The 15,248-nt window shown below is 37.7% G+C and overlaps 1 protein-coding gene across 1 annotated transcript in view; it reads left to right on the forward strand.

Moving 5' to 3' along the window:
• MYOM1 (myomesin 1) overlaps nt 1-15,248 on the forward strand; it is a 64,900-nt gene that overhangs the window by 4,583 nt on the left and 45,069 nt on the right. The window contains exons 2-6 of the mRNA XM_064703206.1: nt 4,070-4,207; nt 8,403-8,613; nt 9,540-9,697; nt 13,333-13,425; nt 14,318-14,406. Of these exons, the coding sequence (XP_064559276.1) occupies nt 4,070-4,207; nt 8,403-8,613; nt 9,540-9,697; nt 13,333-13,425; nt 14,318-14,406 (689 nt within the window). The remainder of the gene's footprint in view (nt 1-4,069; nt 4,208-8,402; nt 8,614-9,539; nt 9,698-13,332; nt 13,426-14,317; nt 14,407-15,248) is intronic.

The following is a 15,248-nucleotide window of genomic DNA, read 5'->3' on the forward strand; positions in this document are numbered from 1 at the left end:
TTTATTATAGGTGAGGGTTAAGAAGCTGGATTCCAGATGTCATACTCAAGCATGGAAATTGTTTTAATGAGACCTGCTATGTGGAAACAATTCCCCTTCAAATGAAATTGTTGTGGAAGTTGTGTCAGGGAATATTGCCAGCAATATTGCCTGGGCTTGTGACAAACCTGTCAGCAATTTAAAAGTCACCAGAGAGCATTTCTCATTTGTAGAGGCTGAATTTAAAGAGTTCTTTGCTGAAAATAATTTTTTTCCTTTCCTATAACTGGGTTTGCCAATCCTCTATCTCCTATTTACAGTAAAATAAAATACTGATTATTAGGAAAAAAAACAGCTGCTAAAAAGAGAGCCTGGACAAGGCTTTGTACCTAATGGAGCTTTTCCAGCAGGTACAGCTGGTGCAACCATTGTATATACCACTCTCTCTTTTTGCTTAGGACAAGATACACGATTTTTTAGAGGTGTAAAAGAGCTTATATGCACCTTTTCATGCAGGAGTGAAATAACTAAAGAATATGGTGTTGTAGTCTGCTTCCAGAACACATTTCTACATCCACTGGGTGCAGACTCTCTTTGGGCAGTGCGGGAAACCTGTCCCTTCAGGCACAGAAACAAGGGCAGTGCCAACATATTCTCTGTCTGAGGATAAGACATCAAGACAGAACAAAAAATATGTTTGGGAGTTGCAGATGCTCTGCACAATGTTTTATTTAGCTCCTCTTTAGTCTAGAGGGAAAAGTTTATAGCATCTGTTTCTTACATCTCTACAGAACAATGCCTGTGCCTTTTACAACTCTAATGAAAAATCAGGAAAATGCTGGCATTGACATTTTAACATGCTGGAAACCACCCTGAAGTAAGGACAGTAGGCTTAGGTCACCAACCTTGATAAACCTGTACAGATAATATCTGACTTGGGAAAAAAAATATCCATATGCTAGCTGGGCATATCAGATGAGGCTGAAAGATGTTAAAAGGTCATGGTACTGTTCCTCCCTATGAAACTAGAGAGCACTGATACCCTGCTCTTGCTCCTCTCGGGAGATTCTGTTCCACATATCAGGTAAAAGGTTGGAACGTTTTAAAATAAAGGGCAAGATTTTAGAATCTAGTTCAAGAAACAGAGTCCTCCTTTGGGCCACCTAAATAATGGTTTTAGGCATGATTTTGGTTTTGTGTTACGCAGGAAGAAATACTAAGAACACAGGAAAACAGGGAAATAAGCCTCATAACAGAATAGCGTTTAACCTATTCTCTCAAGCAAAGAGCTCCATTTGAATATGTTTCTCCTAGCCTCCATCTAGCTCTGCCATAATTTAGAAAGGAGAAACATTTTCTGCTGCTTCAAATTTATTCTTCTAATCTCTTGGTTTATGCAGTGTAATTCTAAAGAACATTTTGGAGTGACTCTAGGTATCCCTCTGAAAACATCAGCTGGATGCTCTGGTATGGTCATAAAAGTGAGATATTCAACTTCAAACACTTGGAGGATTTGAGTGAAAAATAACCTCCAAATAAACAGAACCTGTAGCAATTCATTCTTGCCTTTTCAAATCATTTTAGAGATATATAAATGAAAGATAGGAAACCCCCACTGCTATGCAGGAAAGATATCAACAAAATGCCTAGCAGGGAGTGATGGGAACTGCTATATATGCTTCCCATTAATTCCCTGAATGAATGTGTAATCTGGACCTTGAATGAAAACTAAATTGACTGCAAGGCCAAACTCTCCTTTAGGAATAATGTGTTTGTCTGGATTTAACAGTGCTGTAAATGCCTGAGCTGATATTTTCACCACATTTCAACTACATTTATGAAAATAAAAACTTATTATGAAAATAAAAACTAGACCTTTTAACTGAAGTTCAATTGGTACTGTGATCCTTCTTGATCTAGAAACAACACAGAATTAAGTGGCCTCTTAACAGCTTCAGCCTAAAGCTCTGAGGAAATCAAATGGCTGTCCGAGTCAAAATTCCAGGTTTGACCCATTTTTAAATAGGACAGGAATAAAAGTCACCTGCTAAGTAAAGACCTGCAGTTCCTTACAGACTCTAGTTCAATTAAGAAAAGTAATGAAAATAATTTGCCTTTGATGTTTCTTATTCCTTATTTGATGAGTTCTCCCAGTGCATTTGTGGTTTGCTGTAGTGATTGCACAACATCATTATCCAGCCCAGAAGTAAGGCCATTGCACACCCCATTTCAATGTGTCTCTCTCTTCCTTTTTTTATTTTACTCTGCCTGGACTGTTCCCAAGTGGTTTCTGATTGGATTTCTGTCCCTAAACCTGGATCTGCCTCTCTTGTACTCTGTCCCTGGCTGTCCTGGGCAATGCCTGGTGTCAAAACCCAGAGCCCAGAGCATCTCTCTCCTGTAGATGTGGTCTGTGCCTGAGCTGAGCCAGTGGTGCCTGACATGGAAAACCCTTGGCCCCAGTCCTGCAGTGTGTGCCTCCTTTTGTGTGGAAAGCAGATTACAGGGAGAGAAGGAAGGGAAGGGAAGGGAAGGGAAGGGAAGGGAAGGGAAGGGAAGGGAAGGGAAGGGAAGGAGGGAAGGGAAGGGAGAAGGGAAGGGAAGGGAAGGGAAGGGAAGGGAAGGGAAGGGAAGGGAAGGGAAGGAAGGAAGAGGGAAGGGAAGGGAAGGGAAGGGAAGGGAAGGGAAGGGAAGGGAAGGGAAGGGAAGGGAAGGGAAGGGAAGGGAAGGGAAGGGAGGAGAGGCAGTGCATGGTTGCTTCTACCCCCTGTACTGAGTGTCTCTTGGCAGAACTGCTGCAGGCTTGGTGATGGTGGCACCTGGGGAGCACAGAAGAATTACATTAAGAAAGACAGAGAGCTAGAGAATAGAAGACTGATTTAACAGGAACTGGGTAGGGATGGAGAGAACTCAGTCTGAGCAAAGGGATGGACACAAAGAAATGAAGGAAGGAAAGATGGGAAAATGAAAGTGATCCTCGTCATCTCACACACAGTCTCAGTGGATAGATTACTAGCACGTATTTTGGAAACTCAGCACTCTTCTTGTGTTGGTGGTGGTAGTTTTGCAGGGATACAGCCTAAGGAAAACATTAGCCCAAGGATATAATATTATATTACATTATGCATGTGAAACATTCCCAGGGGCCCAGTGTTAGCATGGGTTTTGATATATGTGTCCAGCATGCTGTGTGCAGACACCAGTGTAAGGTATCCAGGGTGTGGGAAGCAGGTTATCCCTGACAGAGGCACATGGCAGGGCTAATGAGCCTGGCTGAGGAACCATCATTCTGCTCCTGTATCTGTACATGTAAGCAGGGAGCTCAGACTGTGCAGACAAATCCTCAGACCAGAAGCAGACCCGCGTGTGATTTTCTGTGGTGATGTTGCAAGACAGGTGAATAGACACTTTGGTGATTTATTAAAGGCTGACAAATAATTAGCATATTTCATAGACATGGCAATTAGATATGTGGTGCTTTGGCAAAGGAGGACCAGGTGTTTCAAGCTTTGTTTACACAATTTGTAATTATGTTAAAAATTGACCTAAAGTGATTGCCTCACATATGTTCAAAGAGCTTCATGCTCTTCAGAATCCCTCCCAGGCTGGTGAGGACGGGGCAGGGGGGAAGCTCTTCCTCCTTTTCAGTCATCCTCCATTTATCTGTGCTATGTTAAATGGTGCTACTTCACTCAACTCTTCTCTTCCCGCTGGAGTGGTATGGGAGAGCAGTGGGAATGGCAACACTGGTTTCTGAGCAATGCAGTGCCCTACAGTTTCTGTAGAGAGACTTAAACAATCTTCCCAAGTCCCAACCTAAAAGCTATTAAAAGTACATTGCTACGAGGTGTATTGCTTACTCTGTCTATTCAGATTTTATACCAAGGAGCATAAGTGGTGTGTTTGTAATGATGGGGTTGTCAAAAGTACACTTAGTTATGTGTTTAATAACTCTGACATAATGGCTATTAAAAATTAAAAATTCTTGGTTACAAAAAAAGACAGAAAAAAGTTGCAGTACTTTGATTGTATTTTTGAGTGCTTCTTAGCAGCTTTTCCCCTGATTTTAACAATATAATTTCTATTTCAGACTGAAAAATTCCAACTTAATGATAGAAGATCAATCCTATAAGATGAGTCCCAAAGCAAAGAGGGCAAAACAGAGTTTGATATCAGAGGACAAAGAAAACGAAGCCTTAGACTACTCAGTGCCCATATTCACAGGAAGGTAAGTTCATTTTCATTTTTGTGGTATCCTATTTCTGATATTTTATTGACAAATTATAAAATAACAAATCCATTAATCTGTCTTTACACTCATGGATCTTCTGGTGATAGTTTGTACTTCATATGAGTGATAAAAGGAAAAAGAGAAATTAACTGACTGGCAGAAAATTGGACATTGTTCATCCAGAGCCAGGACAGGTAGACCTACGTGTCTGGACTTTGTTTTGGACACATTGTCAGGACCACTTTCTATGAAATGAAAATATAATTAGAACTCTGCCTATTGGGAACCTGGCAAGCATGTTGTCCACATTATTCAGCTTATTTTTTTGGTTTGAAGATTTGTTCTGTAATCAAATCTCTCTTACCAAGCATTAAACATAGAAACAATGAAACAACGTGCTAATATCTTGTCCTGGCACAGGGAAAACCTGGAATAAAACCAAATGCTTTCTCAAATCCATTGTAATGATTCATCCTGATCTCATTATTGCATGGTTACTACTGATGTAATACATCTTACTGCAGCAGTGTTCTCAGTAAAGCTGAATGTGAACTTTATGTGGAAGCCAGAACCAACAGCAGCAAAGAGGCTTCCCTGCCCTTTTTGGGGTATGGCATAGTGATTTTAGTAGGAGTCTCCAGCAGTTCCAACGTAGTCACTCGTTCAGATTAATACATACTGGAGTGTAGTGTGGAAAACTTGTTCCTGGTTAGAGGCCAGGAAAAAATTTTCTTGCCCACCTGTGGTTGAAGAGAAACCTCCCTTCAACCTGTCTTTCCTCTGCAGCACAGCATTTTCCAGGGGACATATCCAGGTTGTTCTGGGAGCCAGTGCTTCTCTGTCTACTGCTTCACCACCACCCAAAGGCACTTCTGCTTTATATCCAAACTTGTGGTTTCACGTGAACTGAGTTCCAGCTTGTCTGTGGAGGATGTTATTGCTCTGGCCTTTTGAGCATTTGTGATGCCTTTGTGATGAGAACAGTAGCTTTGTTTTTTATTAACTCCCTCCCACTGTCTCAGAGTAATTTTTTCTCACCCTTTGTACATTCCTGTGTTGGTTTCACTGCTCTTTGATCCAACCAACATTAAAAAACACACTGCTGCCTTTTTTAAAAATTGCTTTGGAGTTTCATCTGTATCTTCTGTGATAGAAACACATAAAAATGTGACAGTCTCACGCAAAACTTGAGATAACATATTCTCAAGGCTTCTCACTACTTTTGCCTCTCAGCCAGTGTTTATATTTTTGTGGCAGATTTGCAGCTCACCATCATCTGTCTCCCATGCCCTCAAGAACAAATATCCTTCCTTTTTATTGTATGTTGAGTCTACACAAGTAAAATTTATAGTATTGGGCAATAGTCAAAAACCACAACTGTTGATTAGTACTTAGCTTTTTTATAGGCCTCTGTGATCTTAGCACAATATGTTAACATCTCAAGAAATCTTAAGAAATAATTTCATTTATTTTATTTTTTTAATGCATACAATAATATTTAACTCAAGGTGACAGTGTGTAGCTTAATTTATTTGTGTCTGTAAAATATTTTGGGGTCCTGTTTGGGCTCCTTCATTAAAAGGTACTGTCAAATTCTTACATCATTGTTATTCTTTTTTTTTTTTCTTGATGTCAATCTTACTTTTTGCTTATGGCAATTCAGAAAGCTGTGTATGTTTTTCTGCCACTGAAATGACCCAAAAATTTTAAATTTTGTTTTGAGATTTTTAATTAAAAAAAAAAATTAGTTAAAAAGAGCATATGATGACTGTTGAGTGCTCAACTCAACATGACATGAAATGGTATCTGGTTTAGGCTTTTCACTGTTGGCATTCTGCTCATGACCACATGCCAAGGCTGTGGAAGTTGCATGCCACATTCCTCTCAGATATTTATTTGTGTTTGAAAGATAACAGCTGAAGCCCATTGAAGCATGTGCATGCTATATGTCATTCCCAAATTCCCTAGTGAAACTGATGTGTTGTTTCCCATGGGCAGAGAGCTGTTAAAAGGAATAGTTCTTTATAAAGGTCATCTCTGGGGTTTGTTGGAGCTGGGTGACCTTCAGTGATGTGTCACCATTTCCATTATTTGGTTCTACTTCAGAACCCTCAGGTTCTGCTGTAGAAAAAATACTTTGCTCAGATTATTCACTTAGCAACTGATCCTTTTAAACACCTGGGCTAATCCTTGCAAGAGAAAATTGTGGACAGGCAGACAGTATTTTAGACAGTAAAACACCCAGAGCTTGATGTAATGCCAGAAGTGCTGAAGTTGCTCAATGTGGCTCATGAACTATTTGCAAACCCTAATAAGCCTATGCCAAAGGAATGTAGATGGCAGATACCCTTAAAATTATATTTTGCCTGTGCCATTTGGGGTTGGATCTGGTTGGATCTGTTTGAAAATGATTTTCTACTGAAACCCTTGAGACTTGACTGTAAAATCTACTCTTAAATGGTCCAGTTTGCTGGTTTAGTGCATTTGTCATTTAAGGGAACATGTTTCTCTTTGATCTGGGAAGATTATAACATGGAGAAATTATTAGAAAAGCTAAATATTTAATACTGTTGATCAAAAGCATCTGGGGATTACAACTGCAGATGACTAGGATGAGTTCTAGTTTAGTCAGAGGATATTCATCAGCTCCCAAAAGATGCTTAATGTCTTGAGAAACCAGTCCACTCTGTGAAGTTGCTGAGATCTTAACTAATGTAATTAAGGAGGGAATAGTATCAGTTTGCCTTTGAAGAAAAATGCTATGGATTCATTTAAAATGAATGTTGGAAGCTATATTCATATTCTTTATACTGATTTTTTCAAAAAATCTCTTCCATTTATCTGCAGCTTCAGGTGATATTTGTGGGGAAAGCTGATGGCCTAAGTGGAGGGAATCTATCATTTCACTGATTTCTTAAGGATCATCCTCTTAAAGCGAACTAAAACACAGGAAGTTGAGTTTGAGGGTGGTCAAAGCTCTATGCTGTTAAGATTTTTAGTCTTTTCAGCAGCTGTTAAACGTAAGTAAGTTAACAGCATTCCACTGCTTGACTGTCTTGCATCTCACCAAACTGATTTCATATGTAAGGGGCTGGACATTTAATTCTGAGCTTAAATTCAATTTTTTTTAGCATTGAGATGTGCTGTCAGATGCATAATATTGGCTATCTTAAAAAAATTTCTTCCTTCTATTTTTTGCTTTGTAGTAGTGTTTCATGATAAAAGAGAGGCTATGCTTGAGTGCACTCTAGAAACAGAGGTGATGTTTCTATAGTGCTTGCAAGATGGCACTTAATGAGAACTTAAACAGAGTTTGTTTTCAGTGTGCTATCCAATGTTCCCTTAAAGTAACTAAATTCAGCAGGAGGATATTGGTGCTTCTTCTTAAGTCAAGGAGCTCTCATTGTGCATGCACCACTACAGCAGCTGTAATGTCCCGGCAGTGCCAAACCAGTATGGCTTCAAAAGTACATCCACATGTGAGTGTGGAAACAGGATTGCACCCACTGAGAGCTCTTTGTGTCTCACCTCTGTACAGAGCCTGAAGAGGAGGCTGCAAGAAAATCCATGGTTATCTTCCTGAAAGATAATAGAGAATGGAATTTATATATAGTATATATAAATTATACAGCATATATATCAATATAGGATGGAATTTTCTGTGAACAAAGAGAACTTTTTGTTGTCTACAGTTATATAGGGTGGGATGGGGTTTTTAAAATAATTAATGAATTATTAAATTAATAATGCAATAATATAATAATAATATTATAATATTTAATAATATAATTAATAATATTATAATATTTAATAATATAATATAATTATTAATAACAACAACAACAACAACTGCAGCTGTAACTTAATACCTTGAATATCTTGTGGTTGTGCCTTCCACTCATCTTTATAGTGATGGAGATAAAAAGCCACAGCAGGGTAATGTTTAAACTGAAAATGTGTATGGCATATTTAGAGGGAGAGGCCCTGAACATGGCCATGACTTTGGACGGTAAAATACTCAGTCTTTCTGCAGAATCCCTTTCTGCAGAAACATGTTTCTGTTTTGAATACATATGAGAGTGTTGTAGCAGAAGGGTGTTGGCCACTGTAGTGGCTGATTGGGTAGCAAGTTGAAAGGGAGCATGGTCTCAGCATTTTCCAATGGGATTCTGCTTTCTAAAAATTCTTTCAGACAAGTGAATATCAGTGGTATCACAGACACTGAAGAAGAGAGAATTAAAGAAAGTGCTGCGTATGTTGCCAAGAGGAACCTTTTTGCCACAGGGGAAGGAGTTAGTGTCAGCAAGGTGGCCAAGACAACTTCTGAAGAGGAACATCATGAAAAAAAGTCAAGGAAAGTGGCGATCCGAGAGTCTGCTGAACGTGTGGCCATGAAGAAAACGGTAAAAGATTAGAAATTAATACTTAAGCTGGAAAAGATAATTAGTCCTTTTTTTGTTTGGTATTTGTAAAATGCCTAGCACACCAGTGCCCTGATTTAATCCATGGGTAATCACAATAATGGTAGTAGTTAACCCAAGTATTTTCAATGGAAATCTCTTGAACCTGTCCAGTGCTGAGAAACCATTGCTAGGAAAACTGGTATTGCCCTGTTTATAAAAGTCCTCTTTTAATAATTTGAATACATGGACCTGGAATTCTCCCTATATTTGAAAGTTAAGGCAGAAAAGAAATAATTATTTTTGCAGAAAGCAAGATTTATACCATATTAGGAGTTTTTCCCAGCTTTGTGGATAGTCAAGCAGTTGAAGCAGTTACCTTGGGAGGATGAAAGATCCTGTCAGGAGGAAAGGTTTGAAAGTAGTTCTGTCAGAGATGATCTAGGCATAGAGAGCCGAGATCTTTACATCTAGAACCTAGGGTCCCTGATCTAGCCTTTAGAGCCTAGATCTTGTGCATTACAGCACAAGTACAGAGTACAGAAGACATCTGAGTTTCAGGCCTATTTCACCTTCCACTCTGTATTTAGAATAATAAGTAATTAAATGTGGAACATTATTTTAATTAGAATAGTTTTGAGAGGAAAGGCCCTCTAAAATCAAATATAGTTATTTTGGAAGGAGAACTTCTGGAAAATGAAAACATTATTCTGTGTCCAGGTGAGATAAACACATTAAATGTGTCTGAATATTTAAATAAAAATTGCAGGGGGCTTTGCCTTTTTCTTTCTCTTTTCTTTTTTTTTTTTTTTTTTTTGTTTTTTTGTTTTTTTGTTTTTTTTGTTTTGGTTTTTTTGTGGTTTGGTATAATAATTTGCACTTCTAACTGCTGCTATAATCAAGTATATAATAAAATGTTTCTTTTCCAGCTAGAAGAGACTCAGGCATTCCATAGAAAGTTGAATCAAGATAAACTCTTACATGCTCCTGAGTTTATCATTGAGCCTCGTTCCCACACCATCTGGGAAAAGGAAAATGTTAGGTTTAATTGTTCTGTGGCTGGCTGGCCAGAACCTCATGTTACATGGTAAGTTTGTATCCCTGGCACTGAAAGTCACCACTTAGCCAGAATCTGAAGTTATCTCAGTCAATGTTATCTCAGAAAAATGTAGTCATTTTTCTGAAAAGATATAAGTTAAATTAAAAAAAAAAAAAATCAGGTACTGATGGCAGGCCTGTCAAACACCTTTCATGTCACATTGTACAGAAAAAGAGCAAAATATTAAAATGAAGTAATAATAATAACAACAGAAATAAGTATATAATTATTATAGTAAATTTACATATAGAATAACATTTAAAATATTTGCATAACAACACTAGGAATAAATAGACTTTTTTTCTATTTAGTAGCGACATCAAACATATTCCTTCTGTTGATGATTAGGGAAAAATAGCGTTTTAATTTATCAAACTATCTTTGATAATGTTTTCCAAATACCTGAGTTTAGTTCTACAAATGACACTAATATCCCTGAAGCATTAAAGCAGGCTTTGGTTAAGGGCAAACTTTTTGGCAGCTGAGCAGTTATAGTGCTGAATCTCCATGAAACAGAAATCCCTTGATGATGCTGTGAAATTTCAGTAATGATGATGTGTTCATAGCAGACACATTATCAGTGTTTGGAGTCAGTGACTTCAGGTAGATCAGGAGCCATCCAAATAAGATGAAAACTTTGGAAGTATTGGGAAATTTTGCAGAATATGCTGAGTTGGAAGGGAAACATCTACTATATAATAATGTTATGTAATAATCATATATTGCAATTTGCTACTTGAATTGTGTAAGGGACCCTACATTTATTTAGGTCTTAAAAACCTTAATCTCAGGGCTTTTTAAAAATTGCTATTAAGTGGTATATTAACAGGCCAGAGCTGAGTCCACAAAGTCACTGATCTCTGTCCTGGGACTCTGACAGCCAGGCTCTGCATGGACACACTTTTCCCATCCTGTGAGGGTTACAAGTGCCCTGTGTTCACATTCCACCTGGAGAGGATTCCAGACAAGCCCTTCAGCTCTGGACTCAGCTGGATATAAGCAATGGTCAGCTATGCTCATGGCTGTAACCCAGCTCTGTAACCTGAATCCTACCCAAGAATTCAAGACCTGGGTCATTTTCACTCTGGTTGAGATTCACCTTACCCCCAAAACCTGACATGCTTAAACTGAGCCTTCAGCTGTCTGTCTTTGCTCTCGCTGTGAACCAGCCTTTCATCTAAGTGCTAAATGTGGATGGTGGAAATTGATACATCATTTTACTGTACATCTGAATTCCAAAGGGATTTCATTTTGCCACAGGCTACTAATGAAAAAAAAAAAAAAAAGAAAAAGAGATCACATCCTTTTCAGCAGGTGTCTTTGCTCTAAGATATAGAACAGAGCTGACCTGGATCTGTCAGCATTCATTCAGCCTTTCTAACAAAATGTCAGTAGAATATTGCAAACAGTCATTCTTTCTATAAGCAATGAAGACCTTTTCATGCTGTGCCTGGAAAACTTTAAAGCTTTATGGACTTACTCTAAAGAAAACCTGCCTGATGCAGCTGTTCTGACTCCCTTGGAAAAAAAAAAAGCATATGGAAAACACAGGACATTTGAAACCAGTAGCAGAAAGCATAAATTATCAGTGCCTAATGACAGTGAGAGGTTGCAGTCCCACATTAGCTAATGACTTGGCTGCTCTGGAATTTGCATTTCCAGAAATAGCAAGTGGTCCTTCTAACATGAGTCCTATTCTTTCTGTAGTTGAATATAAATAAACAAAAATTGAATCAATTACTTTTTACTAACCTGGTAATGAAGACAAAAGAAGTGAAAGTCTTCTTGCTGCTGGCATGACCCAGTAAAAGGTTGTTTCTTCATGGCACCCCATGCTACCAAACAACTTTGCTGCCATAGGATCCAAAAGTTGGCCAGCCCTTTGGAGAAAATATAAAGATACTGTGGAGCTAAGTCCTCTTTACACAATTTCATATGCCCTGGAAAATATTAAGAACTGATGGCATTATTCTATTTTCTAAAATATTTTACACACTAGAAGTAATATAAAGATGCCCTGATGTTCCCAGGCAGTTCAGTCTGGGGGGCACCAGCTCTCAGATGAGGTGAAGAGTGGTGGGGAATGTATTACTCTTGCTGGGTTCATGTATTATTCATTGCCTAAGCCAGGATAATAGAGTAATGAGGTCAGACATCTCTGCAAATGATTGATGTGCAGAATTGAGAGTACTGCCCTGCACTGTGTCCCTTTCCATAGACATTTTGTTGAGAGGAAGATGAGGATAAAAAGCATTAGGGTTTATGGTCCTTACTCGCTTGGAAAACTCTCAGTGTATTACTATGCCCAAATATTTGTAGTCAGGGAAATATTCTTTATTGTACAACACTGATGGTGCTGAAAGACAGTTTTCAGATTTATTGTGAATATAGCTTCATCTCCAGACGTATTCAATTGATAATATTCCTGGTGAAAATAAAATTGTTAATTACTGATTTGTTTGGTGAAGTGGAGCAAGCCACTGACACCAGACCCGATCTTGTTCCTGAAAATCATGAAAGGAATCATGACTGAAAATCATGAAAGGTTTAAAATATAAAATCTGAAATGAAAAAGCAAATTTTTTTGTCTGGCTGTCTGTTGTGAGAATAAAGATTTATTTAAGATACATCAGAGTAAAAGATGCTTTTATCTATCATCCTTTATAATTTCATTTTGTTTATATAATACACCTTATGAAGAAGAGAGAAAGCTATGTAAAGTATGACACTCTCTTGGGAAGCATTTTTTCTTTATGGACCTCAAATCAGTGCCAAATGAAGTGAAGAAATTCAGAGTGCAATTTATTTATTAGACTTCTATTGCCAGTTTTTTCCATATTTCCAGTGCCTGCTTAAGAGAGGATTCAGACAAACATTTACTTGGTTACACTGTATATTTTCCACAATGAGTGACATTTTATGCAGCAATTGAAGAGGAAGAATTTATCATGCACCACTCTTCTTCCACTATGAGTCTCAAGGTGTTTGTATAAATTCTGAAATTAGCAGTACCAGCTCACCAATGATCAGCACTGGTTCATTCATTCCTTCAAACTGGGACAACTGGGAATTTTGAACAGTAAACCTTTCCTACCCGAAGAAACACCTGTGCCAGAAAACACTCATAGTGTATTCCAGTCTAACCCTGTTGAGTTGGAAGTAAACAAAAAAGTTAACTTTCTACCTGACATTTTTTGTGTATATAGAGGTTTTAAAAGTAGGTCAAACATGCAAACAAAACAAAATATTTATGAGAGGTAGTAAGTAAGGAGGCTACAAAATTATTTGCCATTTACAAAACTCTAAGATGTTGCTCATGTAACTCCTCATTTCTTTTACAAGTAGCAACATGAAGTTTGTGGTAAAATGAACTGATTTTCATCGCACTCAAGACTATTTTCATCTTTTAATTTGAGAATAAAATCTACCTGGGGTATCTCAAAGAGAAAGAGAGAAAAGTTACACTTCCAGAGAAATGTCATGTCTTCCCAGGGAGTTAAACTACAGTTTATCAAGGAGAAATGATGATGCTCTGCTGATGTTCTACTTCAAATATCAAGCTGACCTTTTAAAGTATAGAATGACTTGTCTCTGTCACATACTGCTTCTTTGCTTTTCCATAGGTACAAGAATAATGTGCCCATTGATGTACAGGCTCACCCTGGCAAGTATATAATTCAAAGTCGGTATGGGCTGCACTCCCTGGAGATTACAGAGTAAGGAAATATTAAATAATTTAACAAACAGCTTTAGCTGAAATGTTCCGATAGAATGAGAGCTGCAAAATGTGAATATACCTCTTGGGGATGTAAGAGATATCAAGTCAGGTAATATCTGAGATATCAACTGTGGTGAATGCTGTCTTCTAAATGTTGAAGCAGTTGTGGTTTACCTCAGTAGAGGACATGCAATTTACCTGAGTTATTTATATGGATTATTTATCTGGATATTCTGTTTATGGCAGAGTCAGAAAAGTGGGACATCTATGATTACTTTTTCCATCTGTCTGCTTGATGAGTACAATTAAACATGTAAAAATATGTGAATTAACTGTTTTTCAAATATAGCAAAGTTCACAATTCTTACTGAAATGAGGAACAGAACTGAGATGTCCTCACCTTTATACAAGAAAGATCTTTAACAGTACTCATCTTCCAAGTGGGAAATTTTTGCACTCACTTTGGATTGAAAATATTGAAAACATAAGTCCTAATCAACAACAACCTGGATTTGACAATTTTTTTAATGGAAGGTGCCCTTTGAAAATATTTTATGAAACCTACAATTCCTACAAGTTCCATATTAGGCATCTCTTAATAGAGGACAGTAAATTAACAATGAATATTATCAGATAATTTTTCCTACTTATGCTATATTCTCAATTTCAAATTGAGAATAAAGAAAAGAGACATTTATTTCAAACACTGGGGTTCAACATTGAGAAAAACCTATTGGCTACAATCAATCCAGTGTCTAGTGTGTCTGTCTCCCAAGCTTTTATTTTATAGATTTTACCCAGAGTTCTGAGGGTTTTCTTAATCTAAAACTCCAGAGAGGCTATGCCAAGGAGCGATTGCGTGCTCTGCCTAATCATTTTTATCTTTTCAGATGCGAATTTGATGACACTGCGCAGTATCATGCCTCTGCTATGAATGTTAAAGGAGAAGTTTCAGTTTATGCTTCCCTCGTGGTAAAGAGTAGGTTGCAAAATATTTCCTTCAAGGTTTTTTTTTATTAAGATGCACATTGCCAGTTTTGGTTTTGTGGCTCACAGAGCCTTTGCCTCTTGGTGGTAGTGACCATTTTGTCTTTTTCTGTGTAGGGTACAAAGGAGAAATTGATGCAAGTCTTTTGCATGGTAGAAATCTTTCCCTCTCTCCATGTAAGTTACAATATATTTCTTTGGCACTTCCATTTATAGTTGTGACATCATGACTAAGCAGAATATTTAGTAATATTATTTTAAAAAGAAGCAGGTCTGATTTACAAGGAGCTCTACAATTTGGGATGGTGTTAGCCTCATTAGTGGGGGGAAGTGGCATTGCCTTCTAGGTCTGTTGGATTATATAAGAAATATCCTGTTAATATTGCACTTCACCATGAAATAGAATCTGTCAAAAGGAGAACCACTTCCTCTTTTGCAATATGTAAAACATGGCATGAGGAAGCATGTGCCTACACAGAGTAGGTAGGCTTAATTGTTATCTGCTGCTTATGTGGTTTCATAAGCTATGAAAATTAACAGAAAATGCATAGAGAAGATTAAATATCCAGAACCCAATTAGACTATTTTGGGATGTATCATGGTAAAAACTGTAGTTTGTTTTACCTGAGAACCTCACATTTTAACAACATGGCATCCATGATTCCACGATGATAAGACAATCCACCCACATATGCCATGTGGGTGAAGGTGCCCTAGGAACCCCATGAAATGTTTGACATATGAGACTTCCATATATTTCCAATAAAATTCGGTATCTATCACTTCTTTATGGGAAAGGAAGATCACAATTTGCATATATTCACTGATCACAGA

Source organism: Zonotrichia leucophrys, chromosome 2 (genome assembly GCF_028769735.1).
Source record: "Zonotrichia leucophrys gambelii isolate GWCS_2022_RI chromosome 2, RI_Zleu_2.0, whole genome shotgun sequence".
Lineage (NCBI taxonomy): Eukaryota > Metazoa > Chordata > Aves > Passeriformes > Passerellidae > Zonotrichia > Zonotrichia leucophrys.